Raw genomic sequence first — 25155 nt, 5'->3', positions numbered from 1 at the left:
TCAATAGCCCAGATTTTACAAGTCAATGGACAAAGTTATGGTAGCTATCGTCGTCGTTAATGATCGGCGTTTCTTTTCCGCGTGCAAGAAAGACGCAAAATCGTGACATTTGTCGTTACAGGCGACTGTAAAATATTGTGCGATTTTTAAACGGCGCGATAAGAATTCGGGCATTTAAACGACGAAACACTCGGGGAACTCTAATCCCTTCGTCTTACTTCTTAGTTTTTGCTGAAGCGAGCGTTTCCACGTAGAAGGGTTGTACACTTTCCCCTTTCTTAAGTCGACAAGAGCGCTAATAAGCCTAATTTAATTAGGATAATACGGAGACATTTTTCTTAGAGTTTTATTGTCGCACGCGCTGACATCAAGTCGACTAAGCTACTTTAACAGCCTACTGTTACTTCAAATCTTATATTTACCTTTCAGCTTGTTCAGTTTCAAAGTTTTTTTATCTAATCTCAGGTATTTCGTTGATCAGCAATCCCGGCAAATTAGGTAATTATGAGAATGAATGACAACGACTGATAATAATCTCATCGTCATTCATACTCAGTGCACCAACTAGAAATATTTTAGTTAGTTAGTAACAAGCTCGTTTAACGAGGAAGGTAATGCGATAGTGTATTACTAATGAGTAATCGTGAATGCAAAGCAAATCTGTTAATTCTAAAACGGTCAGCGCCAAATTTTGCATAAATTAGTTTATATGCTCAATACGTTTTTATATATTATCTGTTTTATAAAAATCTTATTTATATAAATTATAATAAACGATAGAACAAATAGATTGTAATAAAAATGAATCGTACAACATTTTACCATAAATATATATTTCGATGTAGCACATAATTTGAGGATATGTAGAACAAAATTAAACAATACTAGAACTCAGGCGAGAAATTCGAATATTTTGTATGTCCGAATTATTCAAACAGCTTGAAATGAAAGAAACGAGGTTCGAAGTTGGATATCTCGGACAATTCGAACAGTTTGAATGTAAGCAGCGATCGATCTGTAATGTTAACTCGCAATGTTTAAAAACTCGAGTAGTTCAGACGACAAAAAAATTGGAATAAGAGTAGTACGCACTGATAACAGAAAAACAAGTTTTTTTTTTGTCCAACATAACGTAGATATCAGTAATGACGCTCTTATACTATACATTTCATAAACCTCGGTATCTCATCGCGAGATTCTTTTCTAATACGTGTGTTTCTCGCGCAATTTGTTCGTTTGGCGAATATCCTGAATAAGATTCGACGAGATGTGAAACATTGACAGAAAAAAAAAAAAAAAAAACAGGGAACCACGGCGATCGATTAACGACGCAGATGGGTCCGTTCGCGTATGATTCTTGCATTCAGTCGTTTTTACATTCGCCACGATTGCCGATAGCGTGCTTTGATTCCTGGCATTTTCGCGAGCGTGTCGCGCGTGACAAGTTGACAGTTCCGAATGAATTCACGGACGATGGTCGCTTAGGGCTTCGATCCGCGCGATTGAATGTGTCTTTCGATAGGAGCGATGTCGATCGCGTTTTATCTTGAAAGTCGAATGTCGGCGAATTGCCGAGCACAGCAATTGCGATGTTGATATTAATTAATTCGTACAATCATAACAGGATTGATATGTCTTTTGATTATTCGCAAACGGTATCTGACATTTTATCTTTCGCTGCAATTATTTAGGGTGTCCGTCGTAAGATTCTGTTTTCTAATATTGCACGTTTAGCACGATTCGATCGCTCGACGAATATTCCGAATGCGATCCAGCCAATCCGGACTATCGAGAAGCATCGAAATACATCAAGGGACCGTGACGATGGATTAACAATGCAGTTGTTCATTCCGTTCACCTATGATTCTTGCGTTCGGCCGTGTTCGCGTTCGCCGACGATGCGCTTCGATTCTGGGTATCAGTTCGCCGTCCGTCGGCAGTTTACAGTGCGCATTTGCGCATTAATCACGAGTGTAATCGAGTGTCCTGGAGTGTCGAGTGAATGTACGGGCAACGGTTTTGATGTTTTGATTAATCCATGCGAGATCGCGATCAAATATCGTGTCTTTACTGAATGTTGTTCTTGCTTCGTCAGATTGTCTTCATCAGAAAAATTTGTTTGCGAATACCCTTGTTTCGCAACATCCGCGAATATAAACAGCGAATCGCCGCATAATTGAAGAATATCGAGAAGTATCGAGGGATTGTTGTAATAGATTAATTAATTGGAACACAGAAGAAGTGTTTATGCGTGCCTCTCGTTTTTTAATTCTTAATCTCGTTTGTTTTTACGCACCGTGATCTTTAAGCGCAAAACTTTTTAATGGGGATGTATTTAGTATTCGCGCCTTTCGCATTATAATATTTTGTAGCTTATAATATAATTATCATAGAATTATGGGCCTTTTAATATACTGCGAAAAATTGTAAACAGAATAAGTATATGAGCGCATATAGATGCATAATCAACTTTTTTACTTATCTTTTATTATCCATAAAATTAATTTTGTTTTTAATTACAGTGCATAGACGCAAAGTTGATTTTGTTTCAGCTGCGGCGCTTTCTTTCAAGAATACGCAAAGATATTTTTCAAAAAGACCAATTAAATCACTCGAGAGATCTGTATCTGTCCACATTGCGAAATGGTTCTGAACGCGTTGACGTGGCGTCTGACGTGGACGTTTGAATTTTTCATTGTTATTATCAAAGGGGAGGGAGACGGAAGGAGGAACATGCATCCTCTTCTCCAAATTCTATTGTCAACAGAGGGTCGTGGGCGATGTTTCGATGCTATTTCCGTCGTCGTCAGTTTCGTCGGCTTTGCGTGCGTAAGGGTGCGGATAATTCCAACGGGATAGAGCAGGTGTTAACGACGCGTCGTGTTTAGCCTCCCATACCCGCCCATATTTTCGACGCTTATCCCGTCGCCGTTGCGTCCATAAAAAAAAAGCTCCGGCTATGAGGATGGAAGGAGGACGGGTCATGCGGGAAAGAGAAGGGCTCTTCGTGCGCGGCGCGAAGGGTACCCTTCGGTCCTATTTCGGTGGAGAGCCGCCTCAGTGTAATGCGTGTCCTGCGTGCGCGCCATAAATACAACCGCGGCGGAAGACCCGGATGGTGCTCGCGCGGGCTCACCCTCTAAGTGCGAACGTAAACTTCGTTAACGAGAAACTAATTCTCCGCTCGCAGTGGCATAAGAAAGTTTTGCAATTTGGTGGACGAGGGCGGGAGGCAGAGCGTGATGCAGGCGGTGAATTACGGTGTAAATTAACACGCTACTCAAGGTCGCTGATGCAGTTTACCCCGCGCTGACGACACTTTTGTCTTTCGTACGCGAGATTCTCGATTCCTAAAGGCACCGGGCGACGGGAGCGCGCTCACCGTCTTGAATATGCTCGAAATGCGATTTGCGCGCGCCGTATCTGAGATTATTTACGCGCGCGCTAATATTGTTTGCCCACTTATTATTCCGATTACCGCTCACCGATGTGCGCACGGTTGATTGTCGCTCACAAAATAGTTTGTCCGCGCCGAACTCGCGCCGACTCTGAATTGATCGTGACTTTTTGCCGCTCGCGGCAACGAAGCTTCTCGCTCGAAGGTATCCCTCGAATTTTTGCACACCCATTAATGCCGATAACGGGAGTGATATTCATCGCGAACAGGCATCGCCGCGCTTCGGGGACGCACCGTTTCCATCTTCCCACTAAATAGAAGTTTCCAATATCTGAGAAATTTTCTCGTGATATATCTGCAGTCGTTCTTTATGAAAGTATGGGCCCGCGCGCCCGCCCTCCATTTCTCCTCCTTAAGAAGTTTACCCCGAGTTGCCTACTCCCCAAAGATCGCGATGACGACGTGGAGCCGGCTTCACCACGAGGTCCCCGCCTCGCGTACCCCTTTACAATGGCATTAATGGGATACGCTACTTTCCGAACGACCTCGTTATGCGTGAGTATACATACGCGCGCGTTTACCCAAGTCGCAGAGCAGCAGAGTGCCCTCTCCTCTGTATTCGCTCGCCCTCTCGCCCTCTTCCGCCCTGAAATCCATAAGCGGTATCCGCTCTCTCCTGCTCTCGCGCGTGAGGATGCGAAGCGCTCATTCCCCATCGCCATACCCGCCTCTATCTTCGACTTCATCCACGGCGGTTAAACATCGCCGCACTGCTATTATGTCAGGCGCATAATGCGACAACGTGAAACTTTCTCATCGACCGACTCGTTGAAAACAATCCCTGGTGGGCGTTCGAGATTAAAAAATGTAAAGACAGCTTTTAGACCGCGATCATTTATGCGATTGCAATTATGGATTGAATTAATTTCACAAGACGGCACGTTTTATTAGACAGCTTAACGGTTTAACAAAGTTGAAAGACTTTTTTCAAGACTTTTTTCAAGCTTTGATGAATAGTTTTTTTATAAATTCCAGATGTGTGTGTGTGTTGTGTGTGTGTAGAAACGTCATTATTGAAATATTCAAATTCAATACATAAAAAATAAATGCACTTACGAGAAACCACGTTCAATTTTTTTAGTAGATTGTTCTTCAATAAATAACACGAAAGCTTTCTAGATATGTAAGCGATTGTTTAAATGCGATTGTTTAATTGTTTTTTTAACACGCTGCACGTATCATGCTCGCGCTTTACTTCGTTATGATTCTACTAATTGGTTATAGAATTTCATTCGCAATAGTAAAATCCGTTTGATTGACGTATGATTGATTGATGTTTTATACAGTTCGTAAAGGTACACTGTGATGCATCTCGAATGTGCATATCGAAATACACAACATGTTAATAATGCACTGACACCTATTTTTCGTCTTTTCGTCTGTTTTGTAAAAAAAAAAAAAAAAAAAAAAAAGTGAAAAAATAAAAGAACAAAAAACTGAGTGGAAAAATCGACAGATATTCAAGTTTAATTGAGCTATTTGAACGCCAGGTAATTGCCAGGCAACATTTGCTCTTACATATCGAAAACACAATGCAACAACAAAGCGGGGCATTGAGGGAAAATGTAACGGATCATGACAGCGAAATAGATACCGGTCGATATGCCTTGGTCGCCGCGGCGCATCGCGCGGGATATCAGAAAATATAATAGAAATAGAAACACACACGTACGTATATTTGCAACGAGGAATCGTATTGCGTTCGCGGGATTTGCTCGAGAAAATCCACGAAAATGGTGGAGATGATACAGTTCAAATTACTCGAGGGAGAAAGGGTGGGGGGGGGGGGACGATATTATTTACCGATAATTTATTGCGGTGGCGTTACCCTCTTCCCTGTTCTGTAGCGGGATATGTAGGGACAGATTGATATATCCACAATGCACCCATTGGGAATGTTGTCCATTTCGTCTTACGCCTATATTGGTGCGTCCGTGTGTATTGAGAGATTCGCATGTACCACGTGTATACGTAATCGCGAAATGATATATGTACGCGTGCTGCAAATACACGCATTGTACGCATACGCATTGTCAACATACTTTGCACCGGGGAATCAAGCAGATATAATTTCAATGAGATCAGATTTCGATGACGTTGCTGGATCGAAAATGATCTCTATGCTTGTACAAGATATTTAGGCAAAATCAATTTTCTGGCATCGGAAATTAATCTCGCCGAAAGTGTCCCAACCCGATTCTACGACCCGCATTTATTTTTAATTTTCAGTAGCTTTTAGTTTATAATAGCCTTCTCTTCAACTTTATTTTTTCACTACTTTTCGACTTCTTTTACCTAACATGACACAATTGTATTCAATTTACATTCGAGTCCGTATTTAAATGTCAAAATTTTTCTATGACTTGTAATCGTTTTTAATTTAGAGCAGTCTGATTCTTAGCTTTTTTTATAAAACGTAAAAGTAATATTTACTTTTACAAGTCTGATGACAGTATTTAGTGATAAAAATAAGAGACGAATCTAGGTTTTGAATAGCACAAAAATAGTATGCAGTTAAAACATATTCTCATATATTATGTAGACATTATTGAAAATTTTGTGAAAAAAATCTGGCACGTCAGACAATAAAGAAGTTTATTGAATTAGAACAAAACAATACACTTAAATTTAATAAACTTAATTTTTACTTATTATTTTCACGATGCAAATAGGTAACAAGAATTGTATAATTGCAACGTTAGAACGCGTTAGTACAGCTCGTATTGATGATAACAACGTGAGTATGCAAGCAATGCCTAAAGCGTACAGCATGCAACGCAATGTACATGACAAATAGTTAAAAAAGCCGCGTTATTCAGATGTACTTTTATGTATTCACGGTATGTGACGTGTTAAGGCACGTTTATGGCACGCGAGTCACAAATTGTATGGCGCATGTACGATGCTGTAAGATGATGCATTTTCACGGATCAGTGAACGCAAGTTGTGTATTCTCAACAAGTCGCGCGTAGTTCAACCTTCCTTATTTGCAAATTTGAATCGCCGCGAGACATAACAAGTCAGCCAAAATTAATGAAAATTATCACATTAATTTAAAAAACCAGCAAAAACTTAGAAATCTTAATTGTAAAAATATTTTTAAAATTCCAGTCTGGAAGATATAATAAGAGCGTTTAATAGAAATATTAATTGCTCGTATAATTATTAAATACGAAGTCACATTTAATATGATAAAACAGATGTACTAGTGAATTAAAGAGTTTTTCTTTTTTTCTTAAAGTTTCTTCAATTTTCCTTTTTCTTTGAATTTTATAATACTTGCAGGGAGGATAGTAATCTGTACGTTGTGTATCTACTTTCGAGTTTTGCAAGTAACTTGTAGTTGTACAAAACTTTTTTCTGTGTTAGTGCAAATATTACTCCTGCAATTCATATTTCCAGTTAGTACGCTACTTTTTTAAATATATACGTGTTATTTCTACGTCTTTCTTTAAACGTTGGATAAAATCGGAAGCGGAATTATCGTTTTTCTATTTTTGCCGAATCATAAAACTGATTAAAATAAAATGATTTAAATTGCGTAAACGTGAAAACTGTTAATTATAGAAAGATTAACCATAAAATCGCTAACCATTATCTTACAATTAGTTGTAACATCTTTTTGAAGATTTATACGAAGTAGGTATCATCATTTCATATACTGACAATAGTGTGGCATTTCAAAGATAAAAATTCATAACAAACACGTCGCGGGCTGTCTAGACATTCGCTGATCGCCGATCTCTGTTCCCGAGCGATGCATCCGAATGCGACTCTGCATCCTGTGCGCGTTGTACACTGACCTTTACATGTTCAGCCTCGCGTTTGCCGTTGCCGTCGCGCGCCGCGTATCGAGCACCTGCAGACAGTTCTCGATTTGCCGCGGTTAATGCATTCCCGCGAACTAGCGTGTAAATCAAATTCGCACAAAGCGAGAACCGATTTTGCCGTTCGCAATACGAGCGGTTCTTGTTCGGGCGCGCTTTTGATTTACGCGGCTTTGGATTTACACGGTAGTTTTCGGGCACGCATTAACTGTGTGCGCGAGTCGAGTCGAGTCGAGTCGAGTCGAGTCGGGTCGAGTCGAATCGGGAGAACTGTACCAATAACATCGCGTGCAGTTTTCACCCCTCGAGTACGTACGTGAAGAGTAGTGTGCGCAGGAGCTCGCGCGCTCGCTCGCTCGCCCGTTCTGTATAGAGATGCAGCCGCATGCGCGCATACATCTACACGCACATACGTACGGACACTGTACGTGCAGCGTATGCCGATGGGTTGCGGTTTGACTCCGGTGGCTACCGGATAGGCCGCCGTTATTATCCGTAACTCGCGTTGTGGTAGGAACGGAGCAAACGCATCCGAAAATCCTCCATCCGAGCCGGCCATGTCAGCAATGATTTTCGTTCCGTGAAAATTGTTCCGCGTTGAAGAACAAACGAAGCCATCCATGAGCGCTCTTAATTGCAAGTGAATGATATCCCAATTGCGATGCTCCGAACGTAAAGCTTTGAATATCATGGACTTTGTCGCAGTTGAGAAATTTGAATTTTTATTATTTTAGAAATATTTTTATCATCGACAATCTTCCCGAGGAATAAACGACCGTGGAACTAAAATTGCTGCTAAAATACATAATGCGTGTCCGAGGTTCCTTTATCGACGTTCGGAAGTGAGCGATTGAATTAAATTCCTCGTTGAGTGCTTCCGCGATATAAGATATGCGTTCGGGTTTTTGGTAAGAGGGGGGGTCCGGGTCCAACGTAAAATATTTTACTATTCGGCGGAGGGCTCTCATCCCTTTTCATCGTATTCTTGGGGAAAACTGATAAAAGGATCTGGAAGAATATGGAGGACGGGGGTCGGGCTCGTAGAGAAAAGGAGGGGACTCCCGGTTTAGGGTTTAGGGTGAGTTTCCGCGTATCCGCGGTAAAGCTTCGACGGTGCGCCGGTGGAAACGATCGGATTACCATTTTTTAGCGCCCGCCACCCACCTGGCGGGCAAAGAAGCGCGGTCTCTCGCTCTCTCGCCATCCACCAACAAGTAATTCCGTGTTTTCAATCTTGGCGAATGACGCGGAAAGAGCACCGGGCGAAGGGATAGTTCGGATCCCGAGACAAATGTCGCTGGACCATAAACTGAATTAGCACTTTGCGCTGAAACGAAACGTCTAGTCTGCCGTTGAAATCTTAGCTTATTTCGAACGACTTAGCTTACGGATCGGATTCTGTTCGCGACAGATAACTGTCGGGCCCGATTTCATTCTGCCGTACATTAGCGATGTGAAGCGGGGCGTGTAAAAGTCGAAAATGTAAGAGAGAACGTGAGAGAATTTTATTCACGGGTAAATACAAAGCATTTTATGAAAGAATTGTGTAAAAAGAGTAACAATTGTTGCTCGTATAGCGCTTATGTAGGTAAGTGCGGTATTTTAATGGTCTTTAAAAAAACTTTTTAATAAAGAAGGAATCAGGAACAAAGTTAGGTATTTAAAGCGCGTAAAGATGTTTAAAATGTCTTAAACGCTCGCATTGTAAATATTGAATTGTCTGAAATTATCAACTTATCTCTTTCAATATATTTAATACGTGTAGAATTATTTAAAAATTATAAAAAGAAATTTATGATAAAAAGAACAACATAATTATAATTAGTAGGAGGACAGATGCCATATATTATATATAAAATTATTGAATATTGTGCACTTATATGCACGAATTGTCTGAAACATGCGACTTATGAAATATTCTTTAAACATTCCTCAACATCTTTCGTTGCTTGTTGTGAACAGCGTTTTGATTCTAAGTTCCGTGAATTTCCTTACGAAATACCAAGGATGGATGTTAACAACAGACGGATGATTTTTAGTCTCTCTTGTTGCCCTTCGGGGATGCTGCCGATAGTATTCGAGACATGCCCTTCGAGAACCTTTATGAAATCGTGGCAAAGCATACCTGGCCCGAAAACGCGGAGGTGCCCGGTGCGATCAGGTATGCCGAGAATGGACTGCAAGTTGGCGAGTGGAGGGTTACGTTTTCGAGAGCGGAAGGCGGAGTGAGGGATGCTTGCGAGCCATCTCTCGATATCTTTTTCATATCGGACACCGATGTTTTTCTTGCCGCGGAAGTAACAGCAAGACCGGAAGTTAAAAGCGAACATAATGCAATACATTTATGTCTGACGTTTAAAATCCTGCCGACAATGCGTCGACAGAGAATTTTTAGCTCTTCATAGCGTAACACGTTATTTTATAACGCAATATCTTTTTATTTCGCTATTTTTGTGCGGCTCTCAAGTCAAATGTAGTTTCGGAAAATAAAGCGGTATTATTCCGCAACGTATGTGTGAATAGAATAATGAATAGATATTTTTCTGATATTCCTCTGTAGAGATATGTAATAACACTAGTAAATTTTGTTGTAAAAAAGAGTATTACATATTTGTAAAATAGTTTTGCCGCGTATAATATTTTTTCACAATGCGTGAGCTATTTCACAAATACATTTTTAAAACAATTTAACGCCTAACGCGAAAGAAAAATGAAAAATCGTGTAAAAATGTTAAAAACAGTTTATTAAAGTTTTCATCTCGCGAATGGATAAACTTTCGAGAGAGGTAATAATTTAACATGTAAATAGAGGTAGTAATGTAACGCATAAATATATGTATATACTAACACTCACATGCTTACGCAGCAGCTTTTATCGCGCGGCAGATATTATCGATTAACATTATCATTTATCCATTTTCGCCGATTTCATAAACGTAACAAATCGATATGAGCTCTATTGAATATGACATTAATCTTAACGTGTATTAAATTATTTTCCGGGATGATAATCTTCGTCTGATACGTTTTTTTTTTTTTGGCGCACGGACTAAAAAGAATTCTTCTGCCGAATTTTCTTTCCCTATCGATGTCCATAAACCTTGACTTTAGCGAACCAAGATGAAGACGACCGGTCCAAAGAATAGCGGCTCTTTCGTAGTTCGTGGGTTCCGAGGATCCATCCCGGAGTACGGCACTGAGCGCGATAGGGTGGAAGAACGAACGAAGCCGTCCGGGAGGGGAGATCGCGCGACAAGGGTTGGGAAAGCCGAAGCGTGGCTCCTCCGGGTGGGGGGAGACGGTACCTCGAACGACTACGCGGGCCTGTCGAGCACCCCTCCGCTCAGTCCGACCCGGACGTTCGAGGGAGACGCGTCTGTCTTCCGTGTTGCACGCAGCAGCCGTACACACGTTGTGCGACGTTCTCTCGCGCTCGTTCGCGTTCGTAGGATTCGTATTTCAGAGTCAGTTTTCATCAATTTGTGTGCTCGTGCATACGCGTTCACGCATACACGCGTGAAGAAAGGGAGAAGAGAGACGAAACGATACCTCGTGCTCGCGGTACACGAGGAGACCATCCCAGGCGGAAAACGGTGTGCGTCTTGCGTTCTCGTCCAGACGAAGACATAAACGGATATTCAAACGCATCATTCAAACGCAGGGTCCGGAAGGGAGAGGAAGATACACGGGGGAGGGAGGGAGAGAAAGCGAAGAAAAAGCTCTCGCGTCTCTCTGGGCCGCCTCGCCGCCGGCTTTCCACGGCCACGAATCGATACCACGCGACCGTCGTCGTCGTCGCCGTCGTCGCGTCGCTCGTTCCTTCCTCTCTCTCTCCCTCTCTCGCGAACGCGTGGCCCTTCTTGCGCTCTTGGCTTTCCTCCTCGTCGGTCCGGGGAAAGTAGCGTTACGCGCGCTTCCTCCGCGAGGAACGCGGAAAGACGCGCGCGTCCACGAGGACGACGGTCGACGTCGGGTTTACTTGCTCGCGACGCGCTTCGGAGTGCGCGACGTAACTGGAAGCTCTCTCGCAGAAACGGCGACGTTGGTCGTCCACTCTGGATTGTTCTCCCACGGGCGGGACGGTGATCGCGCGCGAGTATCCGACCGGCTGGTGTGGACTTTTATAAGTGAAGCGGTTCAGTGACACGTGACGCTGTCTGTTTTCCTGTTGATGTGTTCTGTGACGAACAAATAACGTCGACAGGTGTGGCTACGACAAATATCTTCTCATCGCATCCACGGAGATTTTCAATCGCCTGATTTATTGTACAAGTATGTAAAATTTTGCTTTTTTTTATGCACCACGAGTGAGAGCCGAGACAAATTTCGGAGCGGGCGAGTGGCTTTCGTCGCGAGAACGCGCGGCTCCGTGAGTTCTCCCGCGTTGCCCGTCGTCGACTTCCGAGGATTACGCGTCTGAATTATTACGCTTGTAAATTAGGCGCTCTGGCCACCGACCAAATTACCGACACCACTAACTCCACGATTTCGCCGTGCACCCGCTCTTGTTAGACTCCTCTAATCGCATTTTCCTGTGAAATGTGAATGTCGCGTGCTCGATACCACGTACGATTGTCGGTACTTGACGGCGTAAGTCAATTGCGTTAATTAATCTTTTGCCATTCGAGTGTAATCTGTTAGCGTCTCTTTGTCTGTGCTATTGTACTTAATCCCCGAACGAATCGCTTGACCACCAATCGCACGGCGAATTAAGTTCATTCAGACTCGTACTAGAATTTTGTTGATTCAAGATAGAAGGTGAAAACGGGCGAGAAATAGGATGGAATTTTGTCTCAAACGATGTAAACGATGACACGAACGGGCTGCAGAGACGCGGTATTCGAAGAGCAAAAAAATAAAAATACTAAAAATATATTTGAAAAGAAAATGTATATCTTATGAAAATGTGATATTCTTCGTTATTCTTATACTAATTTCTCATTCAAATCAGTTTCTGTAATTTTGACAACTTTGATGTCGATAATAGCTAAAGGCAGAATTTGATATTGGCTCATTTGTAATTTGAATTATGTTCATATTTTATTATTTTAGTAAATAACGTAATCACTTGACACGTTCACGTTATATTAATGACTTTTGATTAGAAAACTTAACTTTAAAACGACAGAAATTATGTCATCAGTTGCATAAGGGAATCGTTGTAATTAATATTTATGAACCGTTAACACACATTGTTCCTTCAGTATTGATCTTGCGTATATACATTTGCATTTATGTATCTTCCACGTGTGCTTTAAAACGCGACATCAAAGATGTTGCAATATAATTCTATCTAAAAACGCATGCGAAAATATTTTGCAATTTCGATAATTCTACAATAACATATAATTGATCGTAACTTTTAATATTGGACGGGCTTGAGCTTTTTCATTATTTCTTTCACATTTCTCACATACCTTTTTTTTTACAACTCGCGCGCACGCCGCAAGATACAGGGCGTTTTCTCGAAAATACACTTGTCCGATTCAACATCTCGGCGGAAAAATCTCATGAAGCATCGCAGAAGCCGCAGAAATCTCGTGAGCTTTGAAACGTTTGCTCCCATTGTCGAAAAATTAATCGTCCTTAACGGGGTCTGATGTTAGAAATACGCCGACGAAACGGACAAAGCGAGCAGTCGTCAAACGAGAGAACTCGTGCGGGCACATTCTCCATTCTGATATAATTTATGCCTCCGACATGCCAGACGACGACCGACGCGCGGACTGCCTCTAATATTTCGGAGGGCCTCTTTATATTCTCAAAGACAATCCGTCGACCGTATTAACCCTTTAACGGACAATGTAGAGCGCGCTTTATCCAATGTTTATAACGCATTAAACAATAAAGAGGAGTGGATTTTTTTTTGCACTGCTTTAGATATAATAACTTCAGATTTCTTTCCGTTGGTCTTTCGCATTAACTTTTTTGATTTATTTTTAATATTAAATTTTATCTCTGTTTTTAATGAAAATAAACTCTAAGCTGAAAGGTACGGCTTAGTAAAAGATGAGTTAACCAATTGTAATTAATGGATTCCTGTGATAATTTTTTAAATAGAGAGGATTTAATTGGTTTAAAAAATGTGTTAATTTATGTGACATATTTATAAAAAATATTTTAATATATCACTTCAGTAGCCAATATTTATCACTTATGTTCCGAATGTTTAAAAAAATTCCTAGCTACATTTTATTTTAATAATTTATTTGTTTTTAATTTTGGCTAAGAATGTTTTTCATATATTTCAACAATAATACTATAAAAATATATATAAATTGTTGAAATTGTAATTTTAAGAACTAATAACATTATTTCTGTAACACTGACCTTCGCCTATATTTTTGCATTCACATCTCCGGCGTGTATTTTTAAACTACAGCACCGGACACGTAATCGGCCACACAATTATCATTCATTACACATATTCATGCGCGCGGGAAGCATACTTTTCAAGCCCGAGAATTTCGCAATAACAGAAGCAATGACATTGATCGAGCGAAATCAGTCTTATTTCTGCACAGAATTGGCCGCTTTCGTGTCGGTTAAAGCTAAAATATATCGCTGATGCTGGGATAATAAGAGGGCCGCTTCTTTGAGAAAAATTCGATCGGTTCGTGGAATCGAGTGTCGTCTTACGTAAATAAATGATCGAGCGTGAAAAGCCAAGGGAGAAAGTACACAATAACAGACCTATAATTTTCCTCCTTCGCCTATAGAAGAGTTCTATAGCGTCACGCGTCGTAGAACGGCGCGATAGATATTACCGTCGCTCTGAATTTCCTCTCCGGGGGGAGTGAGAATATAAGTACACATTTCACCCGTTATTGTTGGCTGAATTAATTACGAATTTATGAAGGAAGTTGTGAAAGAAACGGGAAACTCTTGGCGCGCGCGCTCGAATGCAGCGAAATAAATGTCCGCTCGCCGGAAGCAGGAATTCGGTGAGCAGATACGAGTACGTCTTATTCTTCTCTCTTTCTCTCTCTCTCTCTCTCTCTCTCTCTCTCTCTCTCTCTCTCTCTCTCTCTCTCTCTCCTCCTTCTACTCTTTCTCCCACTCTTAGAGTGAATACGTCGAGGTATATGAAACTTACTGAGCGGAGATGATGCCCCTATATTTTAGTGCGCTTAATACGGCAGCATGTTATTGTGTCTCCGGAGTTCTTGCCAGGAAACCCGACAACTTTGTTTCAAGGGCTTGCGTTGTCCGAGATACCTGTGGATTAAGACACGGCGCGCGATGAATATCGTTTAAAGCAGTGTCGAGAAACTACGGAGATGAGACGACGACGACGACGACGACGACGACGATGACGAATTCGGTTATTCTGGACCTCCGGTCTACGCTTATAAAATTATTATCTGATTTGAATGCCCAATTTCGTACGTACTTGAGAAGAATAGCGAGTAAACAAGAAGAAGTAAATAAAAAATATAAAATATCACGTTATTATCGAAAAATTGCTACTGCTGTTAAAAAAAAAAAAATATTCCGAGTTTACGGGAAATTAATGTCGGTATTTCTGGTTATCGCGTTTATATTGCTCGATCGCGGACGTTTTTCTGCCGAGGTAACTGCGCTCGAGAACTTGTGGGCGGTGATCGTGCGTAAAGATGTTCTCGCTTTATTCCAATATACCTTCCTCGCCAAAAATACCTTTGGAAAGAGGTTTCTCTCGCGTTGCCATAAAACAGAAAATCTCATCGGCAGCCTTGAAGCGGCCCCGATCGATCGTAACCTTCGCAACGTCATGTACACCCCCGTCTGCAAACCCTCTCTCTGGTTTCTCTAAAAAAAGACGTCGGTTCGACTTATAGACCCATACGGTTTTCCCGGGCGATGACTGCTGCGCGCGCTTCGTACACGTACGCTTATTTAAATACCAAATAGACCGTTCTCCGTGAATCCCGTGGTCTGTGATTTTCGTGCCGCTCCGTCGTTGTCGTCGTCATCGGAGGGTCGGATCGTCGTCGCGTCGTCGAGGGTGTCTTCGGGGAAGGGCTGTTGGGACGTGCCCTCAAACGAGGCATAAAATCGGAGATGAGTCTGTCGTCGCGGTGCGAGTCGGCTTCGTCGAGTGGGAAAGAGAGAGAGAGAGAGAGAGAGAGAGAGAGAGAGGAGGAGAAAGGGTCGCGAAACTGTTTCGAGCTCCACGGGGCGCATTAATCAATGCAGAAGAATAGCCCCTGCTCTCTCTGCCCACCCCTTTTGTCGCCCGTTCTGTTGTTAGTGCGTATAATCGCGAACGTATATATTTTGTCTGCGAACGAACGCCGAGCCGTTTCTGGCGACCGGCGACATCGGGGATGAAAGAATTACCGAGCGGTGTGCAGGACGCATTCTTTTTCGCCTACAAATTTGCGCCAACAGCTTGGAGTTGATGTCTTCTCTCGATGAAAATTTGATTAGGGATATTAGCTCCTTTCGCAACTTTTTAATTTGCGATATTAAGTCCCCTGGCAACTGACTCACAAAGTGAGATTCTTAATTAAGGTAAAGTGCATTTGCAACTAATGGAAGAATAAGATTTTCTACTTGCACCTCCGAAAGTTTGTCGCTTATAATTCGAGCACTATTAACCCTCTAACATCCTCTTTAAGGAAAGATTGATTAAGATGTTGAAGGGCTTGTAGATGGAGAGATTCATTTTTTTTTATAAACAGTTGAAAATGGTAATAATAATTGAAACATTTTTGTAATAAGAGCGTAAGCCGAACAATATAACTTTAGAGACAAGAGCTTCAGATTTTGATTGAATAAACTTGAATATAAAAGAATAATGTAATGTAAAGTACGCTTATAACTTATAATGATTGAATAGTAAATAGCTATGTAAAACATTGTAAAAATATCTTTTTACTTTCCGTTATGTTACTGCATCTTCATCTTCTCAATTTCATTACTCTTTTGATCGTAAAAGCGACTCGTGCTGCGCCACGCAAATACTCGCGGATTAAAAGGAAGCGCTGTCGATCCGGCGTGCCTATAAAGAGTCAATCGAGACCGTCCCGCTCTCTGAATACAACCGCGGAGAGAATCGCAATATCGCGCTCGATAAAAATGATGCGACCGTATGCGAAATTCCGCCTTGTTTCTTCATCCTTTCCCTCCGCCTGAGTGCCGCGAAACGAGCCCGCACGGTGATGACGATAACAATGGGGTTGTTTTTATGACCCGCGCATTTCTGTCTCTCTTTCTTCGGTCGCGCGCGCGACGCCTCTCGATGAACTTCCCCCCCCCCCCCCAACCCCCCGTCCTTTCGCTCTCTCCTCGCGGGGAAAGCCGACGTACGAATTAATAACCGTTCCGCACCGCTCCTCCGTTGCCGCGGGATTAAAGTATTCTCTCCCGGAGGGATGGATTCTACCGACGACGAATCCGCAAAGGGCGACGGGGGAGGGATTGGCCGCGAGAATTAATCACTCGTCCAATCTGCGCGAAATCACGCCGTGTAAACGCTCGTCGGGATTCGTTATTAGCGCTCGAAACACTGTAAAGCGGCCGCGTTGTATTGCAGTTCCGTCGCTGCCGGTTTGGCGGAAACGACGGCAAATCGAATGTTTCAATTAATTGGCGCCAGGCGACCTTCCGACTTTTTGCTCGCTCCACCGTCCTTTGAGATAGAAGCGCCGAGCGCATTTCCAGCTTCTTCACCGTCGGATCCACCGTCTTGCTTTCGATCACACGACTTCGACATTTCAGCGATCTCGCTAAGCGTAAAAGCAGAGCCAAGCGAAATCCATACTTCTTGCAAAAAAAAGTGGCATTGATTTTTATTTTCTGTCTTCAAGCTTTTGCTTTTAAGTAATTTTTGAAACGCGCAAATAAAATGTAAGCAATATTTGTTGTGTAAGTAACATGTTAATTTTTTGATTATTTGCGAGCAAAGAAGAACGTCTTACATTTCACATGGAGAAATGAGAGACGCTCATGTTTGCGATTTTAATTCAAAGCAACGCGTGTTTTGTGACGTAAACACTCGGGGGTATAAATGCCAGACAGAAACGCGAGCGGCGTCAGTAGCAAGGACTCCATTTCGGGCGGGGAACTCTAAAGGGACAAAGAGGATAACATTAGAGAATCCTTCACGGTAGAGAAGCGCAGGAAGGAAGAAACGAACCGGACGCGAAACGCGAGAAAAAGAGAGGAAGTCGGACTAAGACTGATAAGACCTCGTTATGGATTCCAGCGGCGTACCGGGCAGGACGTCCTCATTGCCCGAAGTGTCCTGCAAGATACGAAATAATGTCGGCGCGCGCGCACGAGCACGCGGAAACGCGAGGATAACTTATCCCGTCCACGCCCCATGGAATTCCTCCTATCTGCCTCTCGAAACTGGTATCTCCGCGTTTCCGTGACTCATCTCTCTCTCTCACGCTTCCAATCTCCTACTCTCGGGACAAATCTCGCTTCGGAATCGTGACCACCCTTCCGAAAATAGTGTATATCTGGTCGCGATTAGGTTCAGGGACTTCCGGTGGAATGCTCGAAAAAAGATTGTCGAACGAAATGTTTCGTTCACGAGATTTCGATTTACACGTTACATGCATGATTGTCGTGTAACATATTATTTATTCGGCGTGATAATATTAAATATGACAGGAATAATTCTCTGTGGAATATCGGTGAGAATGTAATTTTTTTTTAAGTACATATAATATGACGTCTGATTCGCGTAATTTTTTGACAGCTTTAAACATGCTCTGCATAATTTCTGATGTTTTCTTAAGTTTGTCTAATTTACATAATGAGGAATTACTGTTGTGAGCATTGTTTCCAATTTTTAGGATAATCATTAACTATACAAGTTACTCACAAATAAACGTAATAAACATCATGTTTTAGCCAATGGTCAAAATCAGGCAAAAACCATTATTTAGAAATTTCGAAAACTAAAACCAAAACTCGATATAATTGTAGTAAATATAAATTAAAACGGAAACAAACGCCAGAGATAAAATGTTTGATATTCTTTGGTAAAAAGAAGATATGTTAGTGTGATATGATGTTATATTGTGCAATTATGGTCGCACCTTGTAAAAAGGTTCGGAATGCACAGCGAGACTCTCAAGCGCATGATTATTTCTTGATGGAGATACTCGAGATATAAGGGTCGGATCGAAGATATTTTCCGGGGAAAACACTCGGCCGTACAGCCGGAACTTTATTAGGCGCCGTCTTATTTCTTCGCGACGGACCACCACCGTCTGCATAGTTCTGCGAAGAATTTCGCTGCGCTCTCAGAGTGCAGCAACACTTCGGAAACTGGGTTCTCTCCGTTGCAGAGAAACATCCTGCGCTAAGGAAAACGAGCGTGCGGCTGGGATGTAAAAAGGGCAGATATAACGATCTATAATGTATGCTCAGTTTACAGTTTAGTTTTATCCGCATTGTTGCACGAAACTACACGATTCAAATTTTAACTTTGCGCAATATTGCACGCACGCAATAGTAGCTATACAAATTTCATGCAATGTAAAATACATTTTCTACATAATGGTCAGTTAAACGCAATTATTGCGTCAATGAAAAGCTATTTCGAATATATTTAATATTCTTAAGCATAATGAATTTCCATGCAAAATAAACATTTCAATGTAATGTATGTAATATCTCTTATCAATATTAATTAATTAATTATTGCAAAAATTTTGGGTCTGCGTGTGTGCGTTTTCCAGATTTCATTTTCAAATTAATATTTTATAAATTCTGGATAAAATTTTATACATTCTAACTATATCGAAAATTATTAATTTTTTTTTAACCTTTTTAGAAACAATATCTATGTACACTTTGCATAAGGTCACTTTTTTTAACAAATAAATTGTGTACGCAATTTATCGAAACATTTAATTTTAAAATCTGATTTATCTTAAATTTTATAACGAAACAAATCGCAATTCTCGTTTCTTTCTAATTTAAGAAAATTATTCTTGAAGAGATTAAGAGATCCCGCAAAAAGCGCGTTTCTTTAGCTCATAATACTATTGCTGCGATATACTTGCATTATGCATGCGACCGTTTCCGGAAGCCACGAAAGTTGGCGTCGCTCACCGGCATCGCCGACGGTCAGACCGGAACTTCTTACGCGTGATGCTTGTTACATCCGTTTGACGGCGGGTAGGTGAGAGGGAGGAAAGGATCGACCGATGTGGAAGTATACGAGAAAGCAGGACGAAGGATGGGAATCTCGCGAGTAGCTCTCGCGACCAGGACTCGACTCGTACCGATGAAAAATTCACGTCGACGATAACTCGGCCGTTGCATTTTTCATAGCGCCGCGAAACTTTCTTATCCGTCGCTTATATCCGGTGTCGTTCTCGACCCGTACCAACAGCCACGTGCCTCTGGAGGCTGATAAAGGTTCACCCGCGAGCGCGTTCGTTGCACTTCCGTCTTGATACGGTCTTCCGCCGTCTCTCTTTCTCTCTCGTTTTCTTCCGTATCGCGTGGATTTTTCGGCAAACCGAAATTTTCCGGTGAGAGGAAGTTTATTTTTTTTTTTATGTGTGCATCCCGCCGCTGCGATATTCCGAATGACGCGTCGAAGTATTCTCAAAGTCGGGAAGAGACCGATTCGCGATCCTCGCGTTTGCACAAGTTTTTATATTTTAATTGATTGTGTTAAATAAAAATACAATGCGTCGGATTTTTTATATATTGTTTATAAAATATCGCGAAGACAATTTTTTAAAGTAATTTTCGGACTAACTTGATCAAGTTTGCTCGACTGCATCTATAAGTTGAAAGGCACATAATTATTATAATTTTCTTTCTCATTTTTTAAAAGAGTTTAAATTTGTGAGATTAAGAGAATTTTAAAGAATTTTTGTCTGTGTCTGCAATTCTATGTATATATTTTGCATCAATGGTTTCAAAATAGATATAGATTTACTCCTAGATACGTTTTCGATATTTCTCTAATCATATCTGCTGGTTATGGAGGGATGCAACCTAAAATTGCACAACGTTTTGCGGGAAACGAATCTTGCGTTCGACGTATTCGAAATCGCACGCGTTACTAAATACGGCAACTAAAAATTTTTTTTTTAATTGTCTGCCAGCGGCGCACGCCCGGAGCGATCCTTTTGCACAACTTCCGTCGTTCTCATTCGATAGATGATATGTGCCAGCAGCGACGCAAATAGACACGTCGCTCGGTTTTAGTTGGAACGATTCACTCGCACGAGACGTCCTCGTGATGACAGTTCGACGTGTTACATCCGGGCGTCCCCTTTTTCACTGTAATTCCGTATCTCGGCGCCGCTCCGCGCCGCGCCGCGCGGAAAAGCGATGAAAAATGTGAAAAACGAAAAGCCCTTTCACGTGATGTCGCGTAACTTTCGCGTAACGTTATGTAACTGCGATCTCGTGCCGGCGTCACTCGCACTCGAATCGGAGATATTCCCTTTACGATGCGATCATACGCAGCATTAGTTTTTTCCCCCGATACTTTTTTTCTATGACATTTTTGACAATGGCCGCTATATCTCTTTGTTAAGAAAAAAAATCCACTCAAGATTAATGACCGCGGACGAAAATTGAATTTTCTATATTTCATCGAGTGTCATGCATGTGTAAATGAGTTTTGTTTCTCTCCCGTGCAATAATAATTTTGCTTAAATTGATCGGTCCTGTGTGTGTAATGTTTCTAATTATGATATATATACACTTTTCCCAGTAGATCTTGTAGATATATCATTTAGGAAAGATGACGAGTGCGTAATTGGATTTCGTCCCATCCAGAACAATTAAAATCTACTTTCTTCGGTTATACATCTAATGAACATGTATTATTCTCAGCGGAAGGAACAAAAAAAAAAAAGAACTCGACAGTTATAGAACCAATCCTCTCGAGCACGGAGATTAGGAATTCAGTTTCGCGCAGACAGGATTTCTCTTAATTCACTTATTTCCGACAGGAAATGTTTCATATCGGAAAACTGTCTCCATTTTTATCCGATAGCGTATGCACCCGCCTCTCTCTCTCTCTTTCTCTCTCTTTCTCCTAGCGTGGAGATTCACTGCGCGTCAGTTGGAATCCTCCCGAAAACTCCTTTCGAAGAGAGATAGGACGGCGCCGATCTCGGATTCAGCCGGGCGCGTATTTACCGCGCGGGCTCCAGCGCGATTAACTCCTAAGGAAAGTAGATCGTAGCCGCTTTTGCGATTAAATATGCACGATTTGAGACGAATATAAAGCAGCGGCGAGGGTCGGCGACGGCCGTTAGACACACCCCGCCGGCATCTGGTGTGTAAGGTTCAAGGACGACGTTGATTCAAAGAAGCGACAACGAGCTTGCTTATCTCTAAGGGTTTTTGGACGCTTTCGCTTATGAAGTTTGATCACGCGAGATACTTCTTCTCTTATCACAGTCGCACCTTTTCGGGGGTGCGAAGAGGACTCCACTTAGACGAGCTTTAGGCGGTTGTTATGGATCGACACGACGGTGTCAGATATTCGACGCTACACCCGAGGGTGCCAACGTGATACGAGGAGCGCTTAATTGAAATTTAGACGAGTGCAAAAAGTTTCCCAAAACAGACACGCAATCGTGAAAATTCCACCTTTTTGTCTTTTCTTTTTTTCCATCGCGTTATTTATTACTTCTTCTGGCTTTTTAAAACTCACTTATTTTCAAAGACAGCTTTGCTTATTTATAAAAATATTATTATTACATTAAACATTGCCTAAGTTTACTATCTCTTTATAAAAAGATTTTTATCTATTTAATAATATTAACAATTATAAATGTAATTTTTGTCTAAGTTTGAAATAATCGGCGTAAGCATTATGCACCTCTTAAATTGATAGTGCGTGTTACTTGAAGAACGGAAGTTCGTCACTGCTTAAGCATCTAAGATAAGACGAGGGAAGAAAGACGTTTCATCATGTTTGAGCTTTGTAAGAGACTGCCGGTTCCTTTTATACGAGAATGATTTTCCGCTTCAAATGTAATCGAGCACCGATATGCACACGCGCAAACACTATTTTACGACAAGCTTCATTATGCATCGTGTACGCGACATCCGGAATTATATTGATATAACAACGTAACCGGTCTAATTATTGGGGAATAATTCAACGATCTGTAATAATAATTACTATAACGCTGTAGCAATATTCATAGGGAGAAAAGGCAGGCAGTGTAGTATTAATCAGCCAGGATGCTGTTGCGAGGTCGGCATTATTGCATACACATAGGGATATGAATTATATATCTGTATGTTAGTTCAATAACCGCCGCTTTAGTTGACCAACAAAAGTACATGACGCATTAGTGTTAGCGTAAATTGCTACAAATACCATATTCGCGCAATAAATTATTAAACACTTTAAGAGTTTAACATAAATGTTAAAGACGAAACTTTTTGAGCAATATTTTATTTATTATGAAAAAAATTCAGAAAAACCGACCCAACCTTTTACAGTATTAACCTTTCACGGAAATAAACTGCAAATTTTATTATTATAAAAATAGAAAAATCTGTTCCGTTGTATTTTTCTCAGATTGATTTTGCAGAGCTGGCGTCATAAAAATGTAGAATCGTGAGATATTTTTCTCTGTCATGTGACTCGGGTTAATTTTTTAATCGTAAATATTCCGAAATCACTTGTAATGATTACGTATTTTATTTTATGAGATCCTAAAATATAGATATATGTTTATGAGCGCGCGATCAACATATACATGTCGACACACAAATACACATAAACCATTATACGACGACGGCGATCTTGATCCATAGGGCTGTACAATGCAGAATAAATACCGGTTTCGCACCTGCTCGAAGAGACGAGGTGGAAAAGGAAGGACGAGAAATGTAGGGAATGTGCGGCCCTCGTTGAAGGGATCGCCAAAAAATCTCGATCCCTCATCCAACTCATTAAGGATACGGTATGACGTAGGGGCGTTCACCTAATTTAAATATTCCCCCTTGCTCCCGCAAGGGTCCCGAGAGTTTTCTAATTTAACCACGGCGGCGGCAGCGGCTCGCGTCTCTGTCGTCCCTTCCCCTCCTACCCGCGCTCATACTTCCCAGGACTCGTTAAAGTCCATTAAGCGGTGGAGAAAAGACGGGCGAACGAGAAGGCAAAAAAGTAGAAGCATCGCAGGTGTTACAGCTCTTACCGAGACGCAGGTGCCGCCAAGACATCCTCCCTGACGTTAGATTGCATCGTGCATCGCGTATGCCTCCCGCGCTGTCCTGCGACATTTCTCGAGCGTGTCGCGCCTCCACGCCGCATCTCGGCTCTTGTTATGAGTCATTCTGTGACAAATCTGAAATTCACAAAGAGGGACAAATAGAATATTGCATGACCAGATTTTATTTAAAGATGATACCCAACGATACTTTTTGGAATATTTGATTCGGAAATGCAAAAGGTTGATAAAAAACACGAGATTGAAAAATATTAGTTTCGTTTAATCTATGCAGCATGCTTTTATGTAATATATTTTATGCCGTTTTTGAAACAGTATAACACACAAATGTCACTGTTCATTATAATTTATCGTACTATCTTTTTAATTTATTACATTTGGCGTATATTAATAGCGTGTATTAAGTGAAGTAATTTGATTATATTTTGTTTAGTTGATTCGCCATTTCCACGGCAAGATATATGTACGTTCCGGTTTTTGTTGAAAAAGGGAGAGAGAGAAAGAGATAGAAACCGTATAATGGCTCGCTTCGTAACGATTTTCAACCAAAAATAGCTGGAATTTGATGAAGATATCGAGTGACCAGACAATTCATTTTGAGTGTACTTCTCGATCAATGGAGCGAAAATGTTGGCATGTATTCTCCGATTTCTTGAATGAGAATTCATACGAAACAGTAGCATAATTTTGAAATAACATCTTTCTTGAATGTTCTTAATCTTTAGATGACACATTGAATAATGGCTCTATACTTAGTACAAAAATTATTCAAGAAAGATTGAAACACGACTTTCGCATAATGTAAAATTGTATTTGTAATAACTAGCTAATCACATCAAAAACATCTGCAATAGCAAGTGAACTGTGATTGGTAAATAAATTACACAGCGGTTTCTTGTCCGGTAATTTCGGAATATTCTGTTTCGTGCAAATCGTGCGCACTAATTAAAATACTGATTGATTTAGTGATAAATCATCGAAGAATTCGTATTTTGGTCATTATCGTTCATCAAATCCCTTTGTACGGCTGTCGAAAGCAGGAGTTAGGGTGACTGAATCACCCCACATGCGTGTTCCCAAGTTAATGCGCCTTTCTCCTCCCCAATTGCCTAATCTAATGATTAGTACTAGCGATCGCGACGTGACCACTCATTGAGCTGCGAATAATCTCCAAGTTTTGTCCCAGGGCCAGTTTTCCTAAATTCATCGCGGCATACTCGAAATTTTCACGTCCTTCTCTCTCTTGCACCGGCGGAGAATTCGTCGCGTCATCGCCGCGTAAACGAGCGAGATCATGCGCGCGCGTTCTCCGTGAGCGTGGCGCACAATGGCCGCGCGCGGTCGCGCAAAATACTGTGTACAAGGCGCGGAAATGCGGCGGGAGGAAGGAAGCAGATTCCATTTGCGGCTAAATGACTGATGCGCCCGCGTGTTGCGCGTCACGTTATGACTCTGGACGTGCGATGATATATCGCCGTAACCATCGCGTACACGCTCGCCCGCGCTCGCGGGGAGGGTGTTGAGCGCGAGCGCGCAGGACATAACGCGCGGACGTGTGCATTATACGCGCGCGGCGGTTGTCGCGTCGGTGTGCGTTAACGCGTACATTTACGGGTAAACCACGAGCCCCAGGACCGTAACAAGAAGCTCACATTTCGGAGCGTTTAATCATGCTGAAGTATTTCGAAGAGTTTAATGAAGA

At 41.6% G+C, this 25155-nt stretch overlaps 2 protein-coding genes across 19 annotated transcripts in view; one reads left to right on the top strand and one right to left on the bottom strand.

The window, feature by feature from the left end:
• LOC105671809 (very long chain fatty acid elongase AAEL008004-like) overlaps positions 1 to 25155 on the bottom strand; it is a 334136-nt gene that overhangs the window by 45857 nt on the left and 263124 nt on the right. For 15 of the 17 annotated variants that reach the window (XM_067356999.1, XM_067356996.1, XM_067357004.1 and 12 more), the window contains one exon: positions 23421 to 23570. The exons of the other annotated variants lie outside the window; for them this stretch is intronic. In XM_067356999.1, coding sequence (XP_067213100.1) covers positions 23421 to 23536 — 116 coding nt within the window. In that variant the 5' untranslated portion in view covers positions 23537 to 23570. The remainder of the gene's footprint in view (positions 1 to 23420; positions 23571 to 25155) is intronic. 17 annotated transcript variants of the gene reach the window in all.
• The window catches only part of LOC105671805 (uncharacterized), a 252615-nt gene continuing 237887 nt past the window's right edge, over positions 10428 to 25155 (top strand). For both annotated transcript variants that reach the window (XM_067356984.1, XM_012366255.2), the window contains exon 1: positions 10428 to 11556. The gene's annotated coding sequence lies outside the window, so the exon portion shown is untranslated. The remainder of the gene's footprint in view (positions 11557 to 25155) is intronic.

This window comes from Linepithema humile, chromosome 6 (assembly GCF_040581485.1).
Source record: "Linepithema humile isolate Giens D197 chromosome 6, Lhum_UNIL_v1.0, whole genome shotgun sequence".
In the NCBI taxonomy this organism is placed as follows: Eukaryota; Metazoa; Arthropoda; class Insecta; order Hymenoptera; family Formicidae; genus Linepithema; species Linepithema humile.
This window is presented reverse-complemented; position numbering and strand designations above follow the sequence as displayed.